This window comes from Eimeria maxima, genomic scaffold (assembly GCF_000499605.1).
Source record: "Eimeria maxima Weybridge genomic scaffold, Emw_scaff471, whole genome shotgun sequence".
NCBI classification, from domain to species: Eukaryota; Apicomplexa; class Conoidasida; order Eucoccidiorida; family Eimeriidae; genus Eimeria; species Eimeria maxima.
In genome coordinates, this window is record NW_013566530.1 from 1 (window position 1) to 12,500 (window position 12,500).

General features: G+C 51.5%; 4 protein-coding genes across 4 annotated transcripts in view; 2 read left to right on the forward strand and 2 right to left on the reverse strand.

The window, feature by feature from the left end:
• Positions 1 to 955: 955 nt before the first annotated feature.
• EMWEY_00034470 (hypothetical protein, conserved) lies at positions 956 to 2,808 on the reverse strand (the record flags this gene model as incomplete). The annotated part of the gene is made up of 2 exons (XM_013481946.1): positions 956 to 1,543; positions 1,681 to 2,808. The coding sequence occupies 2 exons, from the start codon at positions 2,806 to 2,808 to the stop codon at positions 956 to 958; spliced, it is 1,716 nt and encodes a 571-aa protein (XP_013337400.1).
• A 979-nt stretch (positions 2,809 to 3,787) lies between these two features.
• Positions 3,788 to 5,527, forward strand: EMWEY_00034480 (hypothetical protein, conserved; the record flags this gene model as incomplete). The annotated part of the gene is made up of 2 exons (XM_013481947.1): positions 3,788 to 4,744; positions 4,970 to 5,527. The coding sequence occupies 2 exons, from the start codon at positions 3,788 to 3,790 to the stop codon at positions 5,525 to 5,527; spliced, it is 1,515 nt and encodes a 504-aa protein (XP_013337401.1).
• Positions 5,528 to 5,591: 64 nt separating this feature from the next.
• On the reverse strand, positions 5,592 to 6,896 carry EMWEY_00034490 (hypothetical protein; the record flags this gene model as incomplete). The annotated part of the gene is made up of 2 exons (XM_013481948.1): positions 5,592 to 5,761; positions 6,377 to 6,896. 2 exons carry the CDS (start codon positions 6,894 to 6,896, stop codon positions 5,592 to 5,594), a joined length of 690 nt encoding a protein of 229 aa, XP_013337402.1.
• A 1,152-nt stretch (positions 6,897 to 8,048) lies between these two features.
• The window catches only part of EMWEY_00034500 (hypothetical protein), a gene marked incomplete at both ends in the record, with an annotated part of 9,470 nt that continues 5,018 nt past the window's right edge, over positions 8,049 to 12,500 (forward strand). Inside the window, 10 exons of the mRNA XM_013481949.1 lie at positions 8,049 to 9,474; positions 9,732 to 9,836; positions 10,028 to 10,139; positions 10,298 to 10,442; positions 10,674 to 10,802; positions 11,026 to 11,097; positions 11,263 to 11,403; positions 11,580 to 11,689; positions 11,889 to 12,121; positions 12,268 to 12,356. Coding sequence (XP_013337403.1) covers positions 8,049 to 9,474; positions 9,732 to 9,836; positions 10,028 to 10,139; positions 10,298 to 10,442; positions 10,674 to 10,802; positions 11,026 to 11,097; positions 11,263 to 11,403; positions 11,580 to 11,689; positions 11,889 to 12,121; positions 12,268 to 12,356 — 2,562 coding nt within the window. The remainder of the gene's footprint in view (positions 9,475 to 9,731; positions 9,837 to 10,027; positions 10,140 to 10,297; positions 10,443 to 10,673; positions 10,803 to 11,025; positions 11,098 to 11,262; positions 11,404 to 11,579; positions 11,690 to 11,888; positions 12,122 to 12,267; positions 12,357 to 12,500) is intronic.

The window sequence follows — 12,500 nt, forward strand, 5'->3', positions numbered from 1 at the left end:
CTTATACTATCCTCCCTTCACTTATTTATACACTCAATCCACATCCTCGCATACAGATAGTCCCCCTAGCCACCCTTACACACATACTACGCTTAAACAGATCTACAATTCTCTCCGCAGGTGGGTACATAAACTCATAAACACCACCCCAAAAGAATTGGCTTGTTTAATTTTCTAATAGCTAATCCATCAGTCACAATGATTTTCCCTGATAAGGCTGCTGGAGGCGAAAATATATAAAAGCTCTGAGCGGCAAGAGACGTCTCTAGTGCCGCTTGCCTTTCTGCACGGCACAATCGTGTGTCCTGCAGGGGCGGCTGCATTCTTCATTATCTACTTTTGTTGTTTAACCTTTCTCCCCTCCAAAAGATAATATGCAGAAAAAGATATTGATGAAGCTCGGCAAGGTTGCCATTGTTGCGTTGCCTCTCTACCAGTTTTTGTACGTCTCCCTTGTGCAGGGGATGAAGACGGCGAAGTACGTTTACGGACAAAGTTGTTGGGATAATTCGAACAACTTTTGTATATATAATAATTATTATTATAATTACAATAATAATTATAACTATTATTGTATTATTATTTAAAAACGTGTATTGTCTCGCCGCCACTACTGCTGCCTACGTAACGCCAATATGAGCAAATGGTCCACCGACAAACTTAAGCATACTGTTTAATTAGCTCTAGCAATTAGCTCTAGCAATAGAGTATTTCTTCCTTTATATATATGTTGCGGTTGCTGCTGTTACTGGCTACCCTGCGCCTTACATACCTGCACGTACACCTGAGGTCTAGAAGACAGACACAGATACTGCATCTAAGAAAAAACTTCAAATCGTCACAATCTCTGCAGCAGCAGCAGCAGATGCTACTGCTGCTGCTGCTGCATCGGCGACTGCAGCTGCAGCCGCTGCGGCGGCTGCAGCTGCCACTGGTGCTGCTGTTTCCTAGACAGTCAACTACTGTCGCTTCCGCTGTTAATGTTGTTGCTGCTGCTGTTGTTCCTGTTGCTGTTGCTGCTGCTGGTGCTGCTTTCGTCGCTATTCAACCCCAGCAATCCTAGCCAAGCAGCAGCTTGAGGGGTTTTTGCTTCTTGCTGCAGCAAAGCAGCAGCAGCAGCAATGTCATGAGGCCTTGTTATCTTCAAGTTATATCCCGTCGTCTGCAACACCACAGCCGTCCTTACACGATTAGGCGCTGCTGCTGCTGCTGCCGCTGGAGGGCTTGTCCGATGTCCTGCGATTGTTGCAGTTGCTGCAGTTGCTGATGGCGCTGGTGCTGGTGCTGTTGGTGCTGCTGCTGCTGGCAGCAGTTGCAACAAGGACACGTCGTCTGTTATGCCCTGAAGTGTGTATTCTATGCTTTGAATTCGCTGCTGCAGCAGCAACTGGTTGTGGTGTTGCTGCTGCTTGAGTAATGGCTGCTGCTGCTGCTGCTGCAGTTGTTCCTGCAGCTGTTGCAGCTGCTGGTGCAGCTGTTGCTGCTCCTGCTGCAGTGCGAAGAACTCTGCGTACGCTTGCAGCAGCAAGTCTAGCCTCACGACCTGCAGAAACAGACATCGCATAATGCGCTAATGAGGCAGCAGCAGAAGGAGCAACAGGAAGCGCCGCTGCATCAGCGACAGCAACGTCAGCAGCTGCTGCAGTAGTAGCAGCAGCAACAGCAGCAGCAGCAACTGACCTGTGGAGTTTGTGCCACAAGAGTCTCATTTCTTTGCAGGTGTACATACACCCCAGATTGGGGGTTCCCTAGCTTAATGGTGTCTGCTGCTGCACCACAAAGAACAGCAGCACCGCATGCAGCAGCAGCAGCAACAGCAGCAGCTGCTCCTGTTATGGACATGCACGGGCGAGCAGCGTCATGCACCAGCACATACACGTTGCTTTGCTGCTGCTGCTGCAGTTGCTGTTGTTGCTGCTCCTGCTGTTGCTGCTGCTCTTGCTGTTGCTGCTGCTGTTGCTGCTGTGTGAGCGCATGCAAAAGGAAAAGCGCCCGCTGTCTGCGGGCAGCAGGTGTGTTTGCTCCGTCACCGATTTGCTGCAGTTGCTGCAGTTGCTGCTGGCACTGTTTCTGCTGCTGCTGTTGTTGCTGGTGCTGCAGTAGGTGCATGCACAAGGCTTCGAGGCCGAGCCACACTGACTCAAAGCGCTCCTCTCCTGGCTGAGCGAATATGAATTCACACGTCTGCTGCTGCTGCTGCTGCTGCTGCTGCTGCTGCTGCTGCTGCTGTTGCTGTTGCTGGAATCGTTTAAACAGTGGCTGGAATCTTTGCCTATACTTTTGCGGCACGAGAAGAACAACGACGTGTGGGTCTCTTGGGGTTCCAATTTTGTTGCTGCTGTGGTTGTTGCTGCTGCTGTTGCTGCTGTTGCTGCTGTTGCTGCTGCTGCTGCTGCTGAGGAACGACAACAGTTTTGCTGCTGATATAGAAGCAGCATCTGCCCCTTGCAGCAAAGGCCTAAACTGTTTTGGTTGTGGGCCCCCACAGCGACGTCCCAAGCCACCAGCAAGTAGCAATATACCAAGACGCACACCGCCTGTTGTTGCTCCTGCTGCTACTGGTTCAGCTGCTGCTGCTGCTGCTGCTGCTCCGACTGCAGGGGCAGGTGATATTAACGACGTATTTGGTGCTGCTGTTAAGGGTGGTAGTGGTGGTGCTGCTGTGCGTGCTGATGTTGCTGCTGACAACGTTGCTGCTGTTGCTGCTGTTGGTGCTTCTTCTGCTACGGATGGTGATGCCAAGGTCGGCCGTAATGCTGTTGCTGCTGCCAAGGTACCTGCTGCAGCTGCTGCGGATGGCGCTGTCATTGCTGCTGCTGGTGCTTCGGCTGACCGCCTGCTGCTGCTGCCGATGCTGCTCAGTTGCTGCTGCTGCAGACTGGGACATGCAGAGGCAAGGGGGTACTGCCTTCTCGATACTCCCCATGCTGTCAAGGCAGAGACTGGCGTAGAAAAGGATGCACACAGAAGCAACAGCAACGGGAGCAGCAGAAACTGTCGCTGCAGCAGCAGCAGCTGCCGCCACAGCACCAGCAGCGGCTGCTGCTGCACTGCAGCAGCCCTCAACGGAAGGGCCATGTCTGTTGCATCGGGTATGGCTAGTTTTGCAAGGGGCCCCCTTTGAGGGGCCCCCAGGGAACTACACTCCTGGATAATAACTCTTAAACACACAAGCCTTTTGCTGCTGAAATGGCTGCTGCTGCTGTTGCTGTTGGTACCGGAGCTGCTGCTGCGGCTGCTGCTGCTGCGCCGCTGCTTCTGCTCATGTGTTCCCTCTAATGGCTTCTACTGCTGCTCCAAGAGATCTTCATCTCAGTACACCTAAAAATTATAAACAAATAAAGTTGTTTCCCCCCGGGGTTCCTAAACCCTAAACCCTAAACCCTACACCGTAAACCTTGCTGGGGGCCCCCCCCTCGCGTATGTGCCCTCTCTCCGTGAGGCCCACATGAGGTCCATAGTAACCTAAAAGTCCTTTAATAAATTGAAATAATCTATTTAAAATATACATTTAATTTTATTTATTTGTATTATGTTTATTTAACTACTATAGCAGCTAAACTCAACCTAGCAGCAGCAACAGCATCAAGAGCAGCAATAGCAGCAAGTGCCGCTGATGCTGCAGAGGCAGCTGGCAATTCCTGCTGAAGTAATATAACAGAACTATGGAGCAGCAGCAGCATCGGTATATCCTCAAGCAGATGAGGTAGTCACCACTGCTGCAGTAGGCGCAGCAGCAGCAGCAACAGCAACAACAGGAACTTCGCGCTCCCAGCATCGACAGCACATGGGGCTGAAGCATTCAACACCAGCAGCAAATGCTGATGCTGCAGCTGACAAGCAGCAGTCAGTAGCAGCAGCTGCTGGTGCTGCAACTGCGGAGGGGAAGACTGCAGCAGCAGCAGCAAGAAAAGAAGCAGCACGAGTGCTGTCGGGCGAGTCTGTGCCTCTAGCAGCAGCTCTCCCTAATCTTCGTAGGTTTGGCATGCGCCTGTCTGCAGCAGTAAAAGCAGCAGCAGCAGAAGCAGCAGCAGCAACAGCAACAGGCGATGAACCCAACCCAGGCGAAACAGCAGCAGAAACAGCAGCAGAAACAGCAACAGAAACAGCAGCAGAAACAGCAACAGGGAGAGGACTTGGTGGGTCTTTTGCTGCTGGTTTATGGATCCCTTGCATGCAAGTTGCTGCTCTCTTCTTTTATACTGGACGCTGCTGGACACGACTAGGCTCGCAGTTCTGCCTTAAGCCACCATCCAGCAGCAGCAGCAGCAGCAGCAGCAGCAGCAATAACAGCAGCAGCAGGGGTGACAGCTGCAAGAGCGAGAGCAACAGCAAGGGTGGCAGGAAGAACAGAAGCAGCAGCAGCAGCAGCAAGGGGAGCCATGAGAGCCAGGAGGCAGAACAAAAGGCGGCTGCAACGGCAGCAGGAGAAGCAGCAGCAGGTCCTGCTGCAGAAGAAGCAGCAGCAGCAGCTGCTGCTGCTGGCATTAATGTGATTCTGCTGTATCCTTGGGACTTCGCTGCGGTACTTGAGTGTTGTTCGTTGCTTCTGTTGCATGCAGAGACAGGGGAACCCATCAATCCGCTGCTGCTGCTGCAGCAACAGCTGGAGCAGCCGCAGCAGCAGCAGCAGCAGCAGCAGCAGAAGCAAGAATGCCAGCATCCCTGCGGGCAGCCCTGCAGCTCTGTGGCTACAGGAAGAAGCCTTGGGGTGTACATACACCTCAAGAAGATGGGGTGTAGGGTAAAGTCTACGTTTGCTGCTGCTGCTGCTGCTGTTGCTGCTTTTCCCTTGTCATCCAGCCTGCTGCAACAGATGGAGACAGAAGCAGCTGTTGCTGCTGCTGCCGCTGCAGTGCAGGAGAGGCAGCCAGGTGCAACTGCAGCAGCAGCTGCAGCTGCAGCAAACAATCGTTGCTGCTGCAGCTGCTGTGCTGCTGTCAAGAGACTTCCTTGGGTTGTGATGCAGCAGCAGGAAAAGAAACCCCCGCAGCTGCACACAAGCAGCAGCAACGACAGCAGCAGCAGCAGCGACAGCAGCAGCAGTGACAGCGACGGCAGCAGCAACAGCAGCAGCAACAGCAGCAGCCGGAACAACAGCGAGGACGAGGCCGTGTTGCCCCCCAAGAAGTACCGTCGAATGCTTAATGGCCGCAGCAGCAGCAGCAGCAGCAGCAGCAGCAGCAAAGGCAGCACAGGCAGCAAAAGGTTTCCTATCTTCCTATTTGATGCAGATTGCTGCGCTGCAGAAGCAGCCCTCTCCCTCCCCTTGGAGCTGCCTCGAGCAGCAGCAGCAGCAGCAAGAGCAGCAGCAACAGCAGCAGAAGCAGCAACAGAAGCAGCAGCAGGAGGCGAACCTCCAAAGCCAACGCTGGGACGGCCGCTGCGTCTGCTACCCTGCAGCAAGACAAAAGCAGCAGCAGCAGCAGCAACAGCAGCAGGAACAGCAGAAGAGATGCTGCTGGCTGTTGAATGCAGCGGCAGCTGCAGTTTGCTGCACTGTACCGGCAGTTTTATTCTTGACTAAAAACCCTAAACCCTAAACCCTAAACCCTAAACCCCAGGTACTTAAGCCTTCTTGTTGTCAATAATCAATCACTACTACCTTCTACAGTTGCTGCTGCTGCTGCTGTTGCTCTTGCTGCTGCTGCTGCTCCTACTGCTACTGCTTCTGCTGGTACACCTTCTGGTATTGCTCCTACTGCTACTGCTGCTGCTGCTGCTGCTTCAATTTCTGCTGCTGCTGCTGCTGCTGCTACAGCTGCACACCTAGTAACAGAGTAAGAGGCCCTTCTTATTAATTAGGGTTTATATAAAAAATGCCTCTTACTATGGGGGCCCCTCGGGGCCCCCAACTAACTAATGGGCCCCCAGCAATTCTTGCTAGGGGGCCCCCCAAGGGTACTACTGGCTAGGGGAGAGCCAAGGGGGGGCCCCCAATGATTCTTGCTAGGGGCCCCCCAAGAGTTCTGGCTAGTGGGCCCCAAGATGGCGAATAAGGGGCCCCCTTTAGAAGCAACAAGAGCAATCAAAAGGGCAGTCAGGTGTACCACCACCTTTTCCTGCAGCAGCAGCAGCAGCAGCAGCAGAAGTAGCAGCAGCAGCAGTAGCACAGAAGCAGACACAGCAGCAGCAATAGATGACGAACTTGCAGCAAACTGCAGCAACAAACAGCTTGACGCAGCAGCAAGATATACTGCAGCAGCAGAAACAGTAGCAGCAAAAACACCAGCAGCAACAACAGTAGCAACAACCGCGGCACCCACAGCAGCAACAGCAGCAACGGCAGCAGCAGCAGCAACGGCAGCAGCAGCAGCAGCAGCAGCAGCAGCAGCAGCAACAGCAGCAGCACCAGCAACAGCAACAGCAAATGTACCGATTTGCAGCTCCTCCATGGTGTAAATAGGGAGACCATCTGCTGTTCTCTTCCTTGGTACTGCTGCTGCTGCTGCTGTTGCTGCTGTTGCTTCTGCTGCTGCTTCCTTCAGCAGCTTCCTCTCCTTCTGCTTCTGCTTCCTCAGCTGTTGCTGCTTCTCTCTCTCCTCCTGCTGCTTCTTTTGCTGCTGCTGCACCTGCTGCTTGGCTAACTTAAGAGGAGCAAACAGAGCCTCAATCGTCTGTTTGTTGCTGCTGCTGCTGCTGGCGTTGCTGCTGCTGTTGCTGTTGTTGTTGTTGTTGTTGTTGTCGTTGTTCTTATTGTTGCTGTTCTTGTTGTTCTTGTTGTTGCTGTTGTTGTTGTCCTTGCTGTTGCTGCTCTCTGCTGCTGTTGCTGCTACGGATCCTGGTGGCTTCTGGTTCGATGCTGCAGCAACCTTCTGCTGCTGCTGCGGTTGCTGCTTCTTCCTCTTTTTCTGCTGCTGCTGCTGGCCATCCTGTGCGGGCCCCTCGGCCCCCATTGCTGCGGCTGCTGCGGCTGTTATTGCTTCTGCGGCTGCTGCTGTTGCAGATGTCGCTGATGCTCCTATTTAGTTTGCTGCTATAACTGCTGCTAATCACTTTGCTGCTGCAGTCGCCTTCGCCAGATCGCTGCTGCTGCTGATGCTGCTGCAAGTGCTGCTACTTCTACCATTGATGATGCTGCTGCTGTCGTTCTTCTGCAGCAGCAGATCTTCCTGCTGCACTTGCTGCTCTTTTAAATTCAATGTTGCATGCGGACAGCAGCATCAAGAGAAAGGAAGGCAGGAGATGACAGCAGTATGCAACACTGGGGCCCCCCAGCCCCTTTGCTGCTGCTGCTGTTGCTGCTGCTGCTGCTCCAGCTGTTAAGGACTCAGGAGTTGGCCGTGAGGGCTGCAGCAGAGGCAACAGCAGCAGAAGCAGAAGCAACAACTAGGAATTCCTCCATTAAAATGTATTTATAAACTCAATACACAACTCAATTAATGTGTCATCCTCTCCCCATAAGCAGCAGCAGTAGCAGCAACTCAACTCAACTGCAGCAGCAGCAGCAGCGGCAGTAGGCCGCTGTGTATAACGCACAGACAGAGGCAATCTTTTAATATAACATTAAGTTTTAATTAAATTAATTAAATTAATTTTTTAATTGATAATTTCCTCCATTCCCTTGCTTTATATCCTGCGGTGGCGCTGCTGCTGCTCGCGGTGGTGGCCTCCTGCTGTTGCTGCTCCTCCTGGTGTTACTGCTGCTGCTGTTGCTTCGGGCTCGAAGTTGGGGTGTCTGCGCAGCTACATAAAACTTAAATGATTTAAAATAACTTTAAATAACTCAACAGCAGTACTACAGACACTCTTACCCCCGCCGCACCAGCAGCTCCAGGAAGCAGCAGCGACGGCAGCAGCAAGCGGAGCAGCACACACGAGCAGTAGCAGAATTGCATACTATTATTATCATCAGTAGCAGCAGAAGCACCATTAACAACAGCAGAAGTAGCAGCAGCAGTAGCAGCAGCAGCAGCAGAAGCCCCAGTAGCGGGCTTCTCTCATAATGCATTTCCTTTTGATATAACAGCTCAACGCCAGCAGCAGCAGCAGCAAGTGCAGCAGCAGCAGCAGCACAGCTGAGCCAGCCTTGAACTGTTGACCCAACTATGGACTTAAGAGGATGGGTAGCTGCTGCAGATTCTGCTGCAGCACTTGCTTGGGCACCATCGCGCCCTCCAGCAGCAGCCGACAGGTCAGAAGCAACAGCAGCAACAGCAGCAGCAACAGCAGCAACTACAGCAACACAACCGCCAGCACAAGACATTGGTATGATGGTCCAGATAGAAGAAATACCCCTCCATCCTCCAGTGGAGCGACGGCGCAGCAGCAACAGCAGCAACAGCAACAGCAACAGCAACCGCAGCAGCAACAACAGCAGCGGCAGCCTCAACAGCAGCAGCAGCGGCAGCCTCAACAGCAGCAGCAGCGGCAGCCTCAACAGCAGCAGCAGCGGCAGCCTCAACGGCAGCAGCAACGGCAGCTTCAACAGCAACAGCAGCACCAGCGGCAACCTCAACAGCATCAGTAGGGGTGGTTCCCTTAACAGCAGCAGCAGCAGCAGTAGCAGCAACGACACCTGCTGCAGCAGATGGAATTTGCCTCAATTCTTTGCTGCTCCTCTTCTCTCTCTTCCTCCTCCTCCCCCTCCTGCTGCAGCAAAACCTCCTCCTGCTGCAGCAAAACCTCCTCCTGCTGCAGCAAAACCTCCTCCTGGAGCAACAAAACCTCCTCCTGCTGCAGCAGCAAAACCACCACCTGGTGCAGCAGCAGCAAAATCACCACCTGGTGCAGCAGCAGCAAAACCACCGCCTGGTGCAGCAGCAGCAAAACCACCGCCTGGTGCAGCAAAACCCCCTGCAGCAGCAAAACCCCCTGCAGCAGCAAAACCTCCTGTAGCAGCAAAACCTCCTGCAGCAGCAAAACCTCCTGCAGCAGCAAAACCTCCTGCAGCAGCAAAACCTCCTGATGCAGCAAAACCTCCTGATGCAGCGAAAACCCCTGCTGATGCAGCAAAGCCTCCTCCTGCAGCAGCAAAGCCTCCTGCAGCAGGAACACCTCCTCCTGCTGCACCGAAGCCTCCTGCTGCTGCACCGAAGCCTCCTGCTGCTGCATCAAAGCCACCTGCTGCTGCACCAAAGCCTCCTGCTGCTGCACCAAAGCCTCCTGCTGCAGCAGCAAAACCTCCTGCTGCAGCAGCAAAACCTCCTGCTGCAGCAGCAGACCCATCAGCTGCTGCGCCAAAGCCACCGGCCGCACCTCCTGCTGCAGCAAAACCTCCTGCAGCAAAACCTCCTGCTGCTGCAGGTCCTCCTCCAGCAAAACCTCCTGCTGCTGCAGGTCCTCCTACAGCAAAACCTCCTGCTGCTGCTGCACCGAAACCTCCTGCTGCTGCTGCACCAAAACCTCCTGGTGGTGCAGCGAAACCTCCTGCTGCTGCACCAAAGCCTCCTGCTGCTGCAGCAAAATCTCCTGCTGCTGCAGCATCTGCTGCTGCTGCAGGATCAGGTGCAGCAGAAGCTGCATCTTCTGATGGTATGACAACAATGGCAAAGTGTTTAGTTGTCGCAATTTAGGGTTTTGTTCTTTTCTTCTTTTGTTTGTTTTATTTATTCCTTTTTGCTTGTTTTATTACTATTTTGTGCTAAACCCTAAAACCCTAAACCCTAAACCCTCTTTCATTGGGCCTGTCTTTCCCTAGCTAGTTCTGATAATATACGGTATAGGTATATTTAGGGTTGGGATTTTAGGGTTTAGGGTTTAGGGTTTAGGGTTTAGGGTTTGCGTTTCAGGCCGTAACGTATTGTTGTTTAAAGACGATCAACCGCAAAAAGTGTTTGAAGCATTTACAGAAGGATCGGCGAGTCGGACTGCTGCTGCATTGGCTGCAGAATCACGTAAACCCTAAACCCTAAACCCTAGCTAAACCCTAAACCCTAAACCCTAAACCCTAGGTGATCTAAGATTTAAGGGGGAATTGCTGCAGCCGAATCCCTCAATGCCGCTTCTTCCCTTTAGGATTGCATGACGGCTTTGCATTGGCGCTGCTCAAGGGTTTAGGGTTTAGGGTTTAGGGTTTGGTGTGCAGAAGCTGCCTATGGGGAGCAGCCAACTATTTCTATTCGAGCAACCGAACCACCGCCTCTTCCTATTCAAGAAGGTGGAGATCGAAACCCTGCTCTCCTTACTGCCCATCTTCGGTAAACCCTAAACCCTAAACCCTAGGGCTTCGCAAGCTCCGAACTGTTTGTCTTGGTCATCCAATGGTCTGTTTTTGGTATGTTTTGCCCTCATTATGATCCGTGCGGTAGGCGGCACATTTAGGGTTTAGGGTTTAGGGTTTAGGGTTTATGAGCAGGAGGGAGATGGCCTTTAGAGCTTACCATGGCACCCAAACCCCCGAAGAAAGACGGCAAATGTTAGAAGGGAGTTTTGGCCGAGACCCTAAACCCTCAACAGCAAAAGCACCTACAGAAGTACAGGAGCTTCTTGATGCCATGACGGTACAGGAATTAGGGTTTAGGGTTTAGGGTTTACGGGCTTCTTCACCACCTACTTATTTTGCACACTGGGTAACCGGGTATCGAGAGCGCGCGGATTAGGGTTTATCCTTGTTGTGCAGGGTTTAGGGAGTTGATCGTTTTAGGAGTTTTGGGTTTTTTTCTGGATTTTTAGAATTTTTAGGGTTTAGGGTTTAGGGTTTAGGGTTTAGGGCTTTGTTTTGTTTGCTGCAGCTCCTACAGCGTCTAACAGGTTATTCAGCAACAGTAAATGTGAATGAAATTCAGAGCATTCGTTTGCAATTGCGAGTTTCTTCTGTTAATGCATTTCAAGAAACTAGATATGCAGATGCTACACTACAGGTAAACCCTAAACCCTAAACCCTAAACCCTCTAAACCCTAGGATGTGAAACCGGAGTCATAGACTGCGAGCAATCGAAACCCCCAACCATCACCAGTGTAGTAAACTCTATACTCGGAACCATATGTTAACCATAAACCCTAGATAAACACTAAACAAGAGGTAAACCCTAAACTCTAGGTAAACCCTAAACCCTCCTCTGCCTGTTTCCGGGTTCGTGTCAGGCTTTGTATTCTTATTTGCTGGCGAAGAAATATTATCTGCTGCGAGGAAAGGAGCCGCTGCAAGGGGAAATGGTCAGTTTAAACAGATTAGGGTTTAGGGTTTAGGGTTTAGATGCACTATTGTGCACTAGTAAGGATATTTTCTGGGTTATATAGGTCCTCTCCTCCCCCTTTCAGGGCCAATAATCGGAGGACTAGGGTTTAGGGTTTAGGGTTTAGGGTTTATGTCTTGTGCAGGTACCTGAATTGCTGCTGCTAGCTAAATGTTGCGGCATTGTTGGGTCGGTTGTTGAAGGAAGGGTTTACTTAGATGAATTGCGTTTATTAGTAGAGAATTCCCTCAGCAAAAGAGCAGCAGGAGCAGCACAAGGAACACCAGTATGCAAACCCCAAACCCTCAACCCTAAACCCTAGCAAACTTAAACAGACCATCAAGTGATTTGCCGATGGCATACCAACCACAGATGCAGACAGATGTCTTAACACACTGTCCACGAGGCATCCAAAGCTAGGGTTTAGGGTTTAGGGTTTAGGGTTTAGGGTTTGTGTTGCAGGGCCCATTTATATCCTGTGAGCCCAACGTCTTAGCATCGATTGTTTGTTCATTGGCGGATTTATGCGGCCTTTATCGTCTACCTAATCTATCAGCAACTTACTTTCAACAGTAAACCCTAAACCCTAAACCCTAAACCCTAAACCCTAAATTTGATTTTTCGGAGGTAGTTTCAAAGGGTTTGCTCAATTATAGGGTATCTTAACGTGGATCCTCAAACTGTGTTCATTAAATATTACTGCTGCTGCTGCTGCTGCTGCTGCTGCTGCTGCTGCTGCTGCTGCTGCTGCTGCTGCTGCTGCTGCTGCAGTTACGTATCCTTAACTCGGGAGTTATATTCCTCTGATCCTCTAGCTGTATCCGATGCATTAGAACTTGCTGCTCTCCAATTCTTTCGTTCTCGTCTATTTAAAGAATGTCTTCCTTTATTAGAAGAAATGTTAACCCTACGCATGCAAGCCCTAGGAGATGCAGAATCTACAAACCCTCATCCTAGGGTTGCTGATGTATATGCCAATATTGGACTCGTACTCAGACTCTTAGGTAACTAAACCCTAAACCCTAAACCCTAAATGTTATCAACAGTTTACGTGTTCCAACCTTCTTCAAATGCCAGATGCTCAACCGCATGACTCGAGGGTTTAGGATCTAGGGTTTGGGGTTTAGGGTTTGGGGTTTGCGTCACTCAGGGAGGCCAGCAGAAGCCTTTCCCAACATCTTGACTGCTCTTGACATGCGCATGCGCATTCACCGAACGCGCGAATGCGAACCAGTGCAGGTAAGGGTTTAGGGTTTAGGGTTTAGGGTTTAGGGTTTGGTTCGCTGACCAGAAGCCCATCGGTCGTCCTAAGATTTCCGTGGTCTTCCGCGTATACCCATATTTAGGGTTTAGGGTTGGTTTTACGGTTTAGGGTTTTAGGGT